A 16,035-nucleotide genomic window follows, 5' to 3' on the forward strand; every position below is an offset into this window, starting at 1 on the left:
TATGTTATTATTTTTCTGTAACCTTTGGGGGTAAAAGCTATATTGATTTTGTATAAAATCAGAGAAAGCTTCATAAATAAATAAAAAATAGCATTGGCCGAGCGCATCATATATACACAGGTATATGTATTCTTATATACATATGTATTTTTCTAATGGTACCACCTCCTCGAATTTCGTGTTCACCGGATAACAACATGTGTAAATCAGAAATCGCGGTGTAATACGCCTGCCGGGTTGCTTGTCTCTCAGGCGCGTATTTTCTTATTTACCGATTGCTGATTTGATGGCTTCAAATGATCTGCTCTTTAGGAGGGGATGATACGTTGAGTGCACTTATTTAAAAATCAATGGTACGAAGATCATTAAACTTATTTTCAAGATGACAAAAACAGATTTGATCACAGAATATTTAAATAATATAATTAGAGCATTAAAAATTTACCATGCCGTTTCGAAGGGCGGGCCTATAAGAAAATTTAGTACGCCGGTAATCGAAAGAACAAGAGTCAAGTACAACCCTCAATAACTAATGTAAAAATTCACTGCATGTGTTAAATTAAAACACTGTGTCCCAGTAGCACCGTCGGACTGCACCGTTACGTACATTAAATATGTTGTAAAAAATGCCAAAGGAGAAAAAGAGTAGATTAAACGGATAAGAAGAGCCTCTGCGAGTTCGCTGATCGCCTGATCGGAAACCGGGAGTCACGGAGCTCGCTCGTGGCGACATTCACCTGAACCTATGCCCGGGAACGGCTGCATCGACGTGTCCTATGTTGTTGCAGCTTGCAGCACGCCTCGTAGAGTACGGTCGAAAAGAGAGTCGTTGAACAGAAGACTCCTCACCTGCCCATCAAAAGACGCAAGAGTCGTCCACATTGGCTAACGCGTAATTAGGTGAACATGCGCCGCAAAGAGATCGTATGAGTTAGAAGTGATCGTTCTTATCGGCTGAGCAGAATCGATAAGAATGATTTTTTTCAAAACGGTATATTTTTTTACACAATTTTAATTTACAACTATTTATTAGTTTTTCGTTTATTAGTGGTAAGAATTGAGAGAAAGGGAAAGTACCAACTTGAAGCTCAACTAATAGTATTGATAATTTTTAATCGAGTGTAAATATTATCCAGAAGTCATAAATGATTCTACATACATTTTTTTTCCAACTGCCTTTAGTATGAATTGAATTTTTTTTTTTTTTTTTTAATTATTAATTGATAAACAAAGATATCTATGCCTATATATTTACGTTAAAAAATTGTCGATAAGGTAGGTTCAAAAATTTTTTACTTCTCGTGAGAGCTGCTCCCCTTGGAAGTAACTGGCGAAAAGTGGACGCCTTTCAGACAAACTTTTTCTTTTATAAATACGTTGATTTTAAATGTGCCAAAGTCCTTTTGATGATCGTGTACACAAACGTAAAGATTATACAATTGCTTTTAATAAAACATATTGTGCTTCGAAAGTAATTTAGTTTATTTTTTCATTTCTTAGTTTATTTATCTGTATGGTAACATAATGCTCAAATGTTAAACATTTGTAAAAACAAAAAAAAAACATTTATTTAGCAAATATGTTTATCATAACAAAACAAATACAACATTGGTAAACACTTGCAGGTGCACTTCTTTTTTAACACAATACAGTTAGATGAACTTAATTTGTTTAATGATTAAATAAATAAGAAATGCCGATATCTCAATGGCTATTTGCAAGGTTTAGAAATCTAATAAATAACTAGTCAACTAGTTTGATAAATATGAAAATGATAATAATCAAAGTGTTCCAAGAGTAAAAATGGTCTTTGAAATTGTAAATGATACAAGGTTATTTCTAACTATTGTTTTTCAAAACTAAGTATAAAAAGTTCAAAATAAGTAGTTTAAGGAATCTTAAGACATTCTTTGACTTTGCACGGTAAATATCGTAGTTAGAAGTAAGCACTGACACCTTTCGTTACGATTGATAACAGTGTACTTTGAATTAGCTTTACATTTTTAACAGACTTAAAATGAAGTTACATTTAATCCTCGTCATCGCTTATAACTCTGGACTGCTTCTTTTCCATTGATTTTTCCGCCTCTGGCGTTGCATTATCATCTTCATCACTGTCGATGAATCTTCGCTTTTTATTAGTAGGTTCCTCAAAATCGGTATCTGGAATATTTCTTTTGGATGGACCTATGACGGGTGAGGAATACTTAAATTAATTTATAGAGAATATCGTTTTGAAAAGAATTATAATAAATTTCTAACCCAACGCTTCTTCCGCATCTTGGGAAACTTTTTCCGCTTCCTCCTCGGAATCCGAGTCCAAAACTTTTCGTATTCGACTTGATTTCGCGCTTCCCTTCTGTGAACCAACTTTATATTGAACGTCGCTCTGCTCTTCGCTTCCTGTCTCCATTTTTCCGTCTTCAGAGTCCAATTCAATTAACCGTTTTGATTTACCAGATCCATCTGTTTTACGTATTTTTACGGTAATTAAAATTTGACTACATGAAAATTCCAAAAGGTAATAAATACCAATAATATGTCAGCATTTTGTATGTACCTTTTGCAGAATTCACGATAGACTGCTTAGAAGAAACCATTTCCTCTTCAGAATCCGACGAAATGATCTGCGATCGTGAATTTTCAACTGGAGCTGAAAGAGAAGTAGAAATAAATGTATTTACAAAAATAAAATGAAATACGTGTATGCAGAGGAAAAAAAATCCAATGGATGCTTACCACTCAAAACGTTTCCATTTTCAGAGTCACGATTTTCCTTGTCAGATGCAGGGCTTACAGCATTTTGGCTCACATTTCGTGCAATGGATTTGCTTGCTCCAGATTTTTGAGGATTTGAAGTTTCGTGCATAGAATCTGTTAAATGTTTAAATATGTGTTCTAAGGATTAAAAAATAGTATCATGTTGCTTTACGTAAACTATACGTTTATAAGAGTTCAGTGTAGAGAAAATAATAAATCAATACCTTTTCAGTAATTTGCAAAAGAAATATTACCAAGTTAATAATTACCTTCTTCATTTCTTTTGGCTATGTTTCTCAACCGCTCAAATACACCATCGTCGTCATCACTTTCAGAATCATCAACCTTTCTGTCAACTACACAATTGATGAAAGAAAAAAAAGAATCAATCAGTTAATAAAACAAATTATCAATGCATTTCTTGCCTTACCTTCAGTAATAAACTCTCCACGCAGAGGGGTGGGGTCAATTTTACCGAATATAAATTATTCAGAAGGGTGAGAAAACCAAATAATGTCTACAGGAAAAAAATCCAACTGTAGGGTTTTTTTACCGATGTAAATATGCCGAAGACGAGCAATTGAAATTTTTTGGTTGCCGCCAACATTTCATTCATAAGGTAAGTTTGAACTCTTTCTATTTATAAGACCAACATTTCCAGATATCAGTTAATACAAAAATCTTCATTCCCGATAAAAATTTAGAAAATCCATATCATGAGAAGTATATAAATATATTAGAATATAAATGTAACCGAAAACGTGAATATCTAATGGTAAAAAAGATCCTAAAATAATACCGAAATTTGAAAATATCGAATTTTAGAATAACTGTTGATTAAAAAACATATTCTATAAATTAATTTTTAAGATGACCAGCATTTTTTAAAATACCGAATCTTAGTTTTACCGGATCATAAAATGCCTTATTAATATAACAAGAACCTTAGAGATAAGCGACCTAGAGCTGATTATACTATATTATAATACTGTAATACTGTAAGAAAAATTTATCTAACATTGCAAAATCTGTAATTGGCATTGTGCAGCTACGAGCAGATTATTTCATCTTGATTTGGCTTTTGATTTCGATTTTAATTAATAGTGCATTACTCACCTATAGGGAGAAAAGAGAATACAAAAAAGTTTTAAATCACATGTTATTTGACACCCAAGGTAAATTCAAGACTTTCCTCTTGTGGGCTCTATATGATTTTTCACCCAATCCTTCACCAAGAGATGGAATTTTATTATTGCAAAATGTAGAAAAAGTTTTCTTCTTTGGCACAGTTTAGTGAAAAATTAGTTTGAATTAAACAAATTTTTTTTTTTAATTTTTCGCATTAACTACAAGTATACAGAATAGCACCCCCTCCCCCTACAACCCCATCCAATAGGAAAAATAGAGTACACCAATAGAAGTGATGAAGGAAAGACAAATAAAGAGAAAGAGGGAGAGAGAGAGAGACAGAGAGAGAGAAAGTTAAACGCTACTTATATTATAAACAATGACAGAATAAAGACTGTTTTTGTGTTGTCTAAAAAATTTACCAGACATTTTTATTATTATTATTATTATTATTATTATTATTATTATTTTTATCATTAGCCGTAATAAATTAAAATAATTTCTCGCTCTAAATGGGATTCAAACGAAATAGGATGCGCTACTGTGTGTGACAGGAGTCATGAATTTAAATTTCTGTAAAAATATTGTTTACTACACGATATTTGTTATTTTTATAATTATGTACATAATGTATGCGTCACTGAGAATTGTATTATACTTTTAATTCGAGTCGTAAAATAATCGCTTAACGAAATAATTATAGTGCTTTTGGAAAACAACTCACCTTACAAATCAGTACTTTAAATAATAACAGTTACAAAAATTCGCAGTATTTATTAATTCGTTGTAGTACTTAATCACTAGTTTTCATTATTAAATTTGTCTTGAAGTAGTATTTTCAATGAATTCGTCGAGCACTCGACAAATTAAAAAAAAAAATAAAAACAAAAAAACGCGAGCGTAATGTGGCCACATTTAGTGTGCCGGTCTCCAAGCCCGGAAAAACTACAGAGAGAACGTGCATTTTTTCATAATAACCTATTACAGCCATTTAAAGTAGTGTTGTAATAATAAGAAAAAAAAAATTTGCACCGAGTGAGATTAGAACCCGGAGCCGCAAAACTATAATTCTCCCTCCTGCTCTAGCCATCTGAGCTATTTACGCTTAGGGTATGATGAGACTAAAAGTTACATAGCTTTATCGTAAAGTTTCGAAGCTTGAGATTTAATTTAAGCTTTATCGTATTATTGTCGTTAAGCTATGTATTATTGGTGAAAAAATTTAAATTAACAAATTAAGATATCAGTACAATGGAGCGTTCGGGTAAAGGTGTTCAGTATATTAGTAAATAATATTACTTAGTACAAAAAATATTTGAGCGTACCTTGTCGTTGTGGTGAATGCCTTCATTTATTATTCAATAATTTCACTTATCATAAAAGTGAAGAACAATTGAGCGCACTGGATTATTGGGATAAAGGCGCTCGTTCATTAATAAAGCATAATAATATGTTAATTGCGTTGAGCTTGTCATTTTTTGAAAAATGAAACAAAAAATTGCTAATAACCTGACAATTATGTTTTTGTTTATTATAGTTGAACGAATGCCTTCAGAGAGCATAAAAAAAAAACTTATTTTCAAATTCTAGTGCCAGCGATTAACACAGGTTGTTTTTTTCTGCCTGAATTAAAAAATCTTTTATTCAACATCCAATTTGATTGTTTAATAGATCGGACCGAAACTTACACAAAAACAATTAAAATAAATATCTTTATTATGCACATAGGACATCTTCGTGCCTACCATCAATAAATAATTTTAAAAAATTTTTAATATTCATAAATCCACAAAGATAAGTGTAAGTGCAACTCTGCAATGTACATTGATACATGTATATAAGTAGTTTTGAAATTGTAAATTTAAAACTCGTTTTACAAAAAAAAAAATTAACAAATAGAAATTATGCTTTTTTTTGTCTTAGCAATACACATACTTATGTTTATTTAAACTATCGGAAACAATTTAAAAATGGTCATTTTGTTTTATTGTTTACTTATAAAGAAATGAAAAAAAAAATTTGTGCTTATTTTCGATCTCAGCAATAGACACAGGTACATCTGTATGATTTTTAAATGCACATTTATTTTCCACGTTACTAAATAAAAAAATGTAGCATTTATTTTTTATCTCAGAGATATATACAAAAATATGTATGTGAGTCATTGTAAAAATTTAAGATTTATCTCCACACTAGCAGCCCCCCGTCTCGGCTTCGCCCGAGACTTACTAAATAAAACACCGTAGTGTGTTGACACGTAATGTGAAACATTTTTAGTTAGAAAATTTTACACATATTCCCGATACATCTCAGAACAAAAATCTTCTTATTAAAAACATATTTTTTCGGAATCCATATAGTTTATTTGGTCAAATAATAAGGTGTACAAATTCAAAAAAATAATTATGCTGAAAAGTACTGTGCGTTCTTTATGCCATAAAATAATCGATGGCTATAAGAAGTTGTTGATTTGGTTTCTTCTGTGTAATTCACGAAAAGGGCTATTTTTTAAAGCTGTTGAGATTTTAAACCCCCAAAAAATTTATATTAAAAAAAAATTGTTTTTTCTCATATCTCACAATTTTATTACCAGAGCAACAAAGTCCTGGACCTTAAACCCAACATTTTTATTACCACAAAAACACAAATACATTTTCTACTCATTAAAAAATCTGAAGTAGGATCTTTAAAGATTTCAGAGATTGCTGTGAGGGTACAATGAAAAGCTGATCTCTCACGTAATGGACTCTCAAGTTGACGATTTTGACGCTGCTGTTTCAATCTCGATAAATTTTCTGCGTCAGTTTCTTGACGCCTCAAATTGTATTCATTAGATACATTTGAGGTTTTCTTTCCAATATACCCTTTTGCGACTATTGGTATGCTTACGACTTTTATGACCACTAAAGGCTATTTTCAGTCAACTTTGTTAATTTTAATACATTTGTTGGCAAGGTAGTTCGACGTCTGATGTCCCTAAAAAAGACCGGTGAGCTTCTTAAGTTAACTCTTTTTTGACTGCAGTTAACAGCAATTGTGACTGCCTGGATACCTCAGGGTGATCTTCTCTGGCTTACTGTTGAAGACCCAGACTGATTGGGAGAAAAATTACAAAGTCCGAAGCTTTGGGGCTAGTTGTAGTGCTCTTTCCCAACGTCTCCCGGTATAACGTCGAAGACGTTGGTGTCTAAAGCACCTTTTTTATTTGCAGATTCAGTTGTTTTGATGATCTTAGATGGGGAGATTGGTTAGTGATTTTTGTCCAGTGGAGGCTGTCCCGTTGGCTCAAGTTTTTTTTTCCTTTATTGCTGTTATAGGTTTGCCCAGCGCAAACCTTGGAGAGGATCAGTGATTCCTGGTTGAATGCTTAGAGTCGAGAGGGTAATATAGAGTCGTCGGTCACCGGGTTTCCCAGCCTTGCGAAGAACAACTCCGCAGGTGACGTCTGCCAGTGAATAGCTGACTTGGTTTAATAGTGCCCGTCTTTAGTTAATATAGTCTTTTAGTCAACGAATCGCTTCCGGAAATGGTAATAAAAATGTATTTGTTGGCAAGGTAGTTTACACTTAGGTGGCCCCTAAAAAGAACCGATGAAATTGATGGTTAAGTAGGGAACGTAAATACTTATAATGGCGCTAAAAAGCGCCAGTGGTGAAACTTCCAGGCTATTCTTTATTATTATTCCTGATGATGAAGAGCTGGCTACGGGTTGCTTGATTCTTTCCCTGGGAGTCTCGATGTACGGAGACTGTGATGGAGGAAGGTACGCCGCTGACCAAAGAATATTTCGTCTCGGGTCGTTCCCCGGATAACCAACTGCTCAATTGCTCATCTTTAGACGGGAACATGTGGGTAAGCGCGTTGGGGGCGCGACTACTAAGAAGGTAGCCGTTGTGGCTTCCCGTGCCCATCAGAGCTGTTTTTCCTTGCTTACATTTGTAGCCACAAATTCTTTAACTACACCAGGTGGGATGGTGGGACTGCCACTCAACTCTGAAGAGTTGGTGCAGATTGTGCTCTGGCTAGATATGTCTCCTGGTATTCTGGCAGAGACGGCATCAGTTGGAATTATTTTATTTTTCTTTGATCGCACTCGTCGAGATTCAGGGTGAAGGGACACTTGGGTCCCTTCCCCCTTACAGAAGAGTGTCGTCCGTAACCGGGATACCCAGCTGCAAGACTATCATCAGCATACTCTGTACAGCTCGTTGAACTGCCGTATTACGACTGCATCAACATCGTGACGCTCCGGCCTATTATAACCACAATTATTTAATTATGTTGCAGGTAGCTTCGATTTTATGTCGACGCCACCTAGCGGATTTTACTGAACTAAAGTGAAAAGCTGGCGTATTTTTGCAAAACTTTGAGCTCATTTATTGCTATTGTTATTAAATTTTTTAAGATAAAAACTATACTAAAACCATCTAGGAAGTATCATGAATCAGTGTGCAAAATTTCAGCAAAATCGGTTCAGTAGTTTTCGCGGTTAGCGATTACAACGGTTTTAGCGACTTTGCTTTATATATTAGTAAGATAAATAACGAAAAAATTGATGCTTATTTACTATCTCAACAATATACATTTATTAATACATGTTTATAGGTAATGTTATAAAAATCAAATTAATTTTCATTTCACCAAAAAAAATGTATGCTTTTTTTTTGTAAGCAATAAACATACATGTAATGTTTTTTAAATTAAAAAAATTATAAAAAAATGTTTATTAAAATAATTTTATTAATTATTTAAATAAATTAATTTTATTAAATAATCATAAAAAGACGACAGAATAAAATTATGAGCTTATTTTCTACCTCTGCAATGTACATAGATACATGTATATATGTAATTTTAAAAGCGTGAATTAAATTTCCACTTTTTTAAAAAAACAAATATTTCTGCATATTTTCTATCTCAGCAGAATAAAAAGATACATGAATATAAATAACTTAAGAAATGTAAATTAAGTTTTCATGTTACTAGAAAAAAAAAAATTTATGCTTATTTTCGTCTCAGCAATATACGTTGATGGACACATGTACGTATGTAGTTGTCAAAATCATTAATTTATTTTTATGCAACTGAAAAAAAAAATTATGCTTATTTTCTATCTCTGCAATATACATTGATTAATTCATGTATATAGATAAATTAAATAAAATCAAATTACTTTTAATTTTATAAAAAAAGAGAAAAAATGTGTTCTTCATTTACTTAGCAATACACATACATATAATGTTTTTTTAAATTAAAAAATTATTAAAAATTGTTTATTTCAATTTTCATAATGAATAACGAAAAAATGATAAAATACAGTTGTGTGCTTATTTTCCACCTCTGCAATATACATCTATTCATGTACATACATAATTTTTGAAATGTTTATTAATTTCCATGTTATTTAAAGACCAAAATCTTATGCTTATTTTCTATTTGGGCAATACGCATAGGCACATGTACGTGTTGTTATAAAAATTTCACTTCTGTTTTTATGTAGCTTAAAAAAAAAAAAATGTCATATTTTTGTCTAAGAAATACAAATACATATATAAATTTGTTATTCAAAAGACTTTTTAGTGTTTTATTGTTTATTTTAAAAAAAATAAGATGACTAGATATTTATTAAACTTCTTCATCAAACAGCAGTTATGGATGAGTTTGTCATATAATTCGATCCTTCAATTCTATTGCAACTCAAAAGTTTTAATTCTCAGAGTATTGAAGTAGTAAAAGTTACTATTGAATAAAAAAAATTCAAACATTCCACTTGTAACAGCAGGTGTGATATCCTATGCAGGTTCTATTCACCGATGAAAGCTATTACTGACAACCGTACAGCACAAGCACTAAAAAATATAAAATACAGTGATAATCTGAGACTTTGTTATCCACAATTACTAACTTTACAGGTTTAAATTGTTTTGATTAAGTAAGTGTTTTAGTAACAAACAGTACTGACATTTGAAATGAGTTTTATTTTTGTTATCAGATCAATTTTAAGTAAGGGGTGTAACTTGGGTCATTCCTATGGTATTTCACGGCGTTTTTTGTACTGTAAACTGGCTGTATCAGTAATTTTATCTCATACAGCATGACAGCTCACGAGGTTTATTTTGTTATCTAATCGTATAGTACAATAGTACAAGTGTTTAAAGATTCAAACGTTGGAGCACAACGAAAATCCAAAAAAAAAATTTTTGTTTTTGATGTCAATAACCCAATAAACTAACGACAAAAGGCGTGTAATACCATAGGAAAATAGAATTATCAACGTCTAACCAGTTTAAATACAATTATTAACAATCAGAGTAACATGCGTATGAAACAGACCTTGAGCACTAAACCTTTTCGTAATACATAGTAGAAAATAGCCAAAATTGGTTTTTCTTTACATCCATGGTTGTCAAAAACCAATTTAGTAATTTTTAGAACTAAAAAACATAACCTCAAACAGTAATACACTCCTAAAATTGAAAAAAGTTGAAAAAAAGACGTCTTTCAGTTACCTACATCCAGTAGGGCCTGCGATTGATGTAAAACATGGATTAGTACGATAAAGACACAAAAATTTACTCTTTAAATTTTTCTTCAAATTAGGAAACCTAACCTCAATTCGCAAAATGTCAAGAAATTCGAAAAAATAGCCTATTTTCTGCCATTTTCGAAATTCATAAGCCGTTAGGGGCCCGTACGCAGCCCCAATAAATTTTTCTAGTATATTTGCAACACAATTCAAACGTACAGTCATACTTAGCTCTAGGAACCATAACCTCTATTAGTTATGTACTCTCAATGTTAGAAAAAGGCTAAAAAAAGACGTTTTTATGCTACCTACATCTATAACGAGTTGCAATGGATGTAAAACATATAGTAATCATTGAAAATTACTAAAACTAATTTCTCTAATTTTTTTTGAGAATTTGAAAACCTAATCTCCACGCACAAAATGTCAAGAAATTCGAGGAAATATCCTATTTTCCGTCATTTTCGGTAATAATGAGTCATTAGGGGGTCGTACATGTTTCCAATATTTTTTCTAGCGTCTTTCTATGACACTACATACAAAAATTCATTTTTAGCTCTCGGAAACTTAACCTCGATTGGTTGTGTGCTCTCAGTGTTGAAGAACAATTTAAAAAAAACGTTTTTATGCTACCTACGTCCATTAGAGGCAGCAATTAATGTAACAGATTTAGTAATAATTAAAAGGCACTAAAACTAATTTACCTGATTTTTTTCCAGAATTTGGAAACCTAATCTCACCTCGCGATATGTCAAGAAATTCGGGTAAATAGCTTATTTTCCGCCATTTTTAGTAATAATGAGTCTAGGGGGTCGTACATGTTAGTAATGATTTTTTCTAGTATCTTTGTATCACACTTAAAACATAGTCATTTTTAGCTCTCGGAAGCATAACCTCGATTGGTTACGTGCTCTCAATGTTAAAAAATTAAAAAAAGACGTTTTTATGCTTCCTACATCGATGAGGGGCTGCAACGTATGTTAAACATATATTAATAATGAAAAGGCACTAGAACTAATTTTCCTGATTTTTTTTTAGAGTTAGGGAACCTAACTTTACTCTGCAAAACGTAAAAAAATTCAAAAAAATAGCACCAGTGTTACTATTATGGTATGTTCAACAGGTACAGTTATACAGTAAATGCAATCAGAGAGCCAGTTATGTTTACACCACTCTTCTGGTCACTCTTATACACATACAACATCTTATGTTACTTATATTCTTATGTTTATAAACTTTATTATTTGATAAAACGAATATTAAATTTTCACTCTTACACATCTTAGTCTACAATAATATTTTATAGCAGTAATCATACGTAACAGTAATAAGTTCTATACTTATAATTTTCTGGAATGAAATATTTAAAAAATTTTATTGAAAAACTTTTGTAAATCTTCAAATTTGGAAAAACGAACTAGCTTCACTGTACTGGTAATGCACAATGGATGATACATGTAGTTCAGTAAAACGTTAATAAGTGTTTGGTGTTTCAATTTCGTTACATTTACTTGCATCAATAAATGCGCTCGGTATATTAAGGGTCGTTCGCAGCACTGTCCCTCGTCTTACTAAACCAGTTACTAAACCTGCAAATTGAGAAGTTGATATGAGCTGATGATATTTTATAAGCCCTAAGAATCAGACCCAGAAAAGACAATACAATACAATACAAAAACGACACAAAATAAACAATTTTAGAAGTTTTCCCTTATAAACGTATTTTTGCTGACGCGCACCGCTAAGGAAATCTCAAACTTCTGCAGCATGCTGCCCACTCCTCCGTTGCTGTTCACCACACCACTGCGGCACTCCCTCTCTCTCTCTCTCTCTCTCTCTCTCTCTGTGTGTGTGTCTCTCTATATACATATATATGTAAAGAGAGAGCGATATGTATATAATATATATACGTGGTGGATCGTACACATGTATACGCGTGTACATATACGTATAAGGCATAAGGTAATACAAAATTTTGATATAACATATATCCCTTCATGTATATATAACATATTACATATTTCATGTCATACCTCTACAGATAAGCCTTTTTCATTGCTTTTTATAATTATTTAGAGCTTGTAGAAAATGATAAATTAATATTAGAATTAGGTTAATTTTTTATCATTTAAAAAAATTGTCTTCTTCGTGAACAGGATGATTTAAAAATATAAAAATACATTTAGATTTTGTGAGATACATTCGATTTAAAAATGATAAGTAATCCCAAAAATGAACCACTAATTATGGTTTTACTATTGATGCAGTATTTGTTAGATTTTTATATTTTTATTGTACACATTTCATATTTTTCTTATAATAATCCGATTCTCACTATGATAAAAAACAAGCCAAAAGATTGAACAGTTTTAATTATTGAATGTGATGATAGTAAGTGAATTAAAAAAATTTTTTTTTTTTTTTTTTTTTATTACTATAATGTATTGTTGGATAAAAAAAGCCGATTTATTACAAATCACATTTTAATTTTTGGTGTAATTGCAGTTCATGATATATTTTTGGTATGTTGATGGATTAAAGAAATATAAACATAATTCGATATTAACTTTTTTTAAACTTATTACATTGACTGATACGAATACATATCAGTCAAAAATCGTACTTTTAACATAAAAATATGAATTGAAGATTATTTAGGGTGAATAAAATTAATATTTTTTCATAATAAACGATCAAATACTACCGAGTTCAACAACGTATTCTTCAATGTTTCACATCCATCGGGGGTCCCGAGACCCACACCTATTTTTTTTTATTTACTTAGGTGTTGTAAGCTATATAAGAACCATAGATAATTCTACGTAAAAGAATTCATCATCTTAAATTCTGTTTTTCAATCATTCGGTATTTTTTTGTCTGCTTAATGTTTGATCTGCAATTATCTATGTCTAAATAATTTTTCATGCCATAAATTGATTCGGCATTATTGATGTTTCCCTATTTTTCTGATTTTGCTTATAATTTATCATGTATTACATTAAGGATCTTTTATTTTCTAGAAGGTAAAAGTTTTATTATTACATTCGACATTTTAATCTATTGTAGGAATGCATTTCGGTTCACATATTTTTCGGAATTAAAACCATGGAAATTTCTAATTTCTAAATTTAAACCCTTCTAACGTATATAATCTAGCATTTCAAAGACAGTAAGATTTTTTATATGATTTGGAATTTTCTTTTTTTATACCCGTATCATCTTGGTTATATCTGTGTTATAATGAATTGAAATGTGTATTTTTGGTTTTAATTACCTTCTGAACAATTTAAATTCGGGATAAATTACCCCCCCCCCCCCCCACGCAGAGCAGCTTCGATCGCACTGCAGCGCTTCTTGATCGTAGACACGAGCATAGTAGCAGGTATGCGCCAGTAGGACTCTTCAAGATCCGGCGCCTGGATGCCAATGCCTCGCAACAAACGCTGGAAGTTGGGCGAGTCCATGGACTTTGAGACCTCGGCTGTCAATGGCACTAGAGCTTCGTCCTCTGGACTCTCCTCGTCACGGTCCTCTAACGATTCCTCGAGTGACTCCTTCAACCAATGTAGCGTCGCTTCCATGCCTTGAAAAATAAAAAAAATCACTTTACGTTTTCAAGCTCCGTACTCTAGACGTGCATCATGACATTGCGTAATTATTAAATTCAATTTCAGAAGGGGTTGCTGCTCAAACTAGTCGAGTATCATGAGGATGTTTGTTGGAAATGTTCGTGACATATCAATGTTAATACAGTGTGACCCAGTTATTTATAATGAGGAGGCAGCGTGCGGTAAGATGAAATATAAGGAGGGAAAAAAATATTGTTGCGGGTGAAAATTGCCCCGAGAAGAAAATAAAGCCTTACAAAAATAATAATATTATACAACAGGATAGAAAAAAAAAATCACATGTGAAATAAAAAAAAAAAAGCATCCTCTCACACCTATAGCTCTACCCATTGCACGTTATTTAAAGGGATGGATTTTCGCACAAATCGGGAGGGACGAAAAAAAGAAAGAAAAAGCCGAGAAGAGAGCTTATCTCTGTACCTTTCTCAATGACGTCTTTCAGTAATCCTGACAACTGAGCGTCTGTATAAACGATCGTAGGCTGCTTGGATTTCCTTCTCCTCGTTGGATCCTCCTTTTTCTTCTTGTCCCTTCTTGAGCTGAATCCATCCTGACCGTCTCCACCGTCGTCGGAATCTGAGTTCGAGTCGTCCTCGTCTTCGCTTGCGGATTGAGCTTCCCACGCTGATCTTGGACCTGGAATAATTTTAAATACAGTAAGGGCTTTCGCGAAATTGAGTCTAAAAGTTGACTCAAAATTGTAATGTGTAATTTTAAAAAACAAAACTTAACTCGATTACAGTACAAATGTGCTATATGATTGATCGCCGTAAATACATGTACAGCGTATTACACAATCCGGGAGTTACATTCGATCCGAATCGCAAATAAATGCAAAATATCGCTCTTTTATATAAATTCATTCAATCCCTGTAGTGCGATACAAGATTGATAGGGCGCATACATGAAACCGATATTGAAACTGTTCTGCCTGTACTAACCATCAGACAAACTCGAGCTCAAAGGGAGGAAGGTACGCGTTTGTTTATTGAAGTAGAACAGAAAAAAATACATTTGGAAAAGCTCAGTTGGGAGGAAAAACTGTGCTTCGCACTCCCAGAGTGTCTCTCCTTTTCCTTCGATACACTAAGCCCGGAAGGCACACTTTTCTTTTCCGTTATTCAGCAGCAGAAGCGAAGTTTGAAATAGACGTATCTGTTCTCTTGCTGTGCCATAAGAACCAAATAGGGACGCGAGAAACAATTTTTACGGAACTCCGGGCGACTGAGATGTGCCAAAGTGAAGCTACGTGTACGTAAGTGGTGTCAAAGCAAAGACATGCTCCATTATTTTTTCGTTTGGATTTTTCTATTGGGTGTCCTGTTACTCGAGATGGCGATTTGCATTGGTAACGTTGCACAAAGGTACACAAGGAAAGCGTTATTATTTGTTTTGCGAAGCAAACCAAGATCGAAAATATGCAGTTGAAAAATGAAACTGCGCCCTCTTTTCAACGTAAAATAACAAACGGCTGAAAGCCCTCATTTTCCGACGCGCTAGAACAAAAAAATAAACGATTTAAACGACGCTAAAAAAAACAGTATCATGGAGGAAAAAAAAGCTAGAAAGCCCTACGCTGCAGTAGCGTCATTGTGTCAATTGTGTTGGCAGAGGAGAACGAGAGGCGGCAGATAAACGCGCAGCAGCAGCAGCGAAATCGCGTCAACGCATTTTGGCTCATTGTGGCCTCATGCCTGCATGAGCGCGTGGAAACGCAGTCCCTCTCTCTCTCTGTCTATGTGACAGTTTGATGGAAAACAAGAGAAACAACAATGGATCCGGGACTATGCGTGCACACACGGACGCAGTGGTGCACAGAGGCTTCGATGATGTCGTTCGCGGGTAGACACGCGTGCGTTTTGTTCACCGGCAGGGGCTTGGAATTAATTTGCCGAGATTCACGGGGCCATCGCTGTTTCATTTTCATTTTATTTTATTTCATCGGCCTCTTTCTCCTTTTACTTGTCCCACTGGATGGTGATAATGCCCGGC

At 33.2% G+C, this 16,035-nt stretch overlaps 1 protein-coding gene across 1 annotated transcript in view; it reads right to left on the minus strand.

The window, feature by feature from the left end:
* Positions 1-1,642: 1,642 nt before the first annotated feature.
* timeout (circadian regulator timeout) overlaps positions 1,643-16,035 on the minus strand; it is a 116,092-nt gene continuing 101,699 nt past the window's right edge. The window contains exons 22-30 of the mRNA XM_089596351.1: positions 14,464-14,679; positions 13,721-13,997; positions 13,625-13,644; positions 3,191-3,205; positions 3,030-3,116; positions 2,740-2,874; positions 2,561-2,653; positions 2,263-2,466; positions 1,643-2,187 (exon numbers count right to left, since the gene is read on the minus strand). Of these exons, the coding sequence (XP_089452477.1) occupies positions 2,030-2,187; positions 2,263-2,466; positions 2,561-2,653; positions 2,740-2,874; positions 3,030-3,116; positions 3,191-3,205; positions 13,625-13,644; positions 13,721-13,997; positions 14,464-14,679 (1,205 nt within the window). The 3' untranslated portion in view covers positions 1,643-2,029. The remainder of the gene's footprint in view (positions 2,188-2,262; positions 2,467-2,560; positions 2,654-2,739; positions 2,875-3,029; positions 3,117-3,190; positions 3,206-13,624; positions 13,645-13,720; positions 13,998-14,463; positions 14,680-16,035) is intronic.

This window comes from Copidosoma floridanum, unplaced genomic scaffold (assembly GCF_036245765.1).
Source record: "Copidosoma floridanum isolate Cflo_tuat_1 unplaced genomic scaffold, Cflo_Japanese_pri ptg000030l, whole genome shotgun sequence".
Lineage (NCBI taxonomy): Eukaryota > Metazoa > Arthropoda > Insecta > Hymenoptera > Encyrtidae > Copidosoma > Copidosoma floridanum.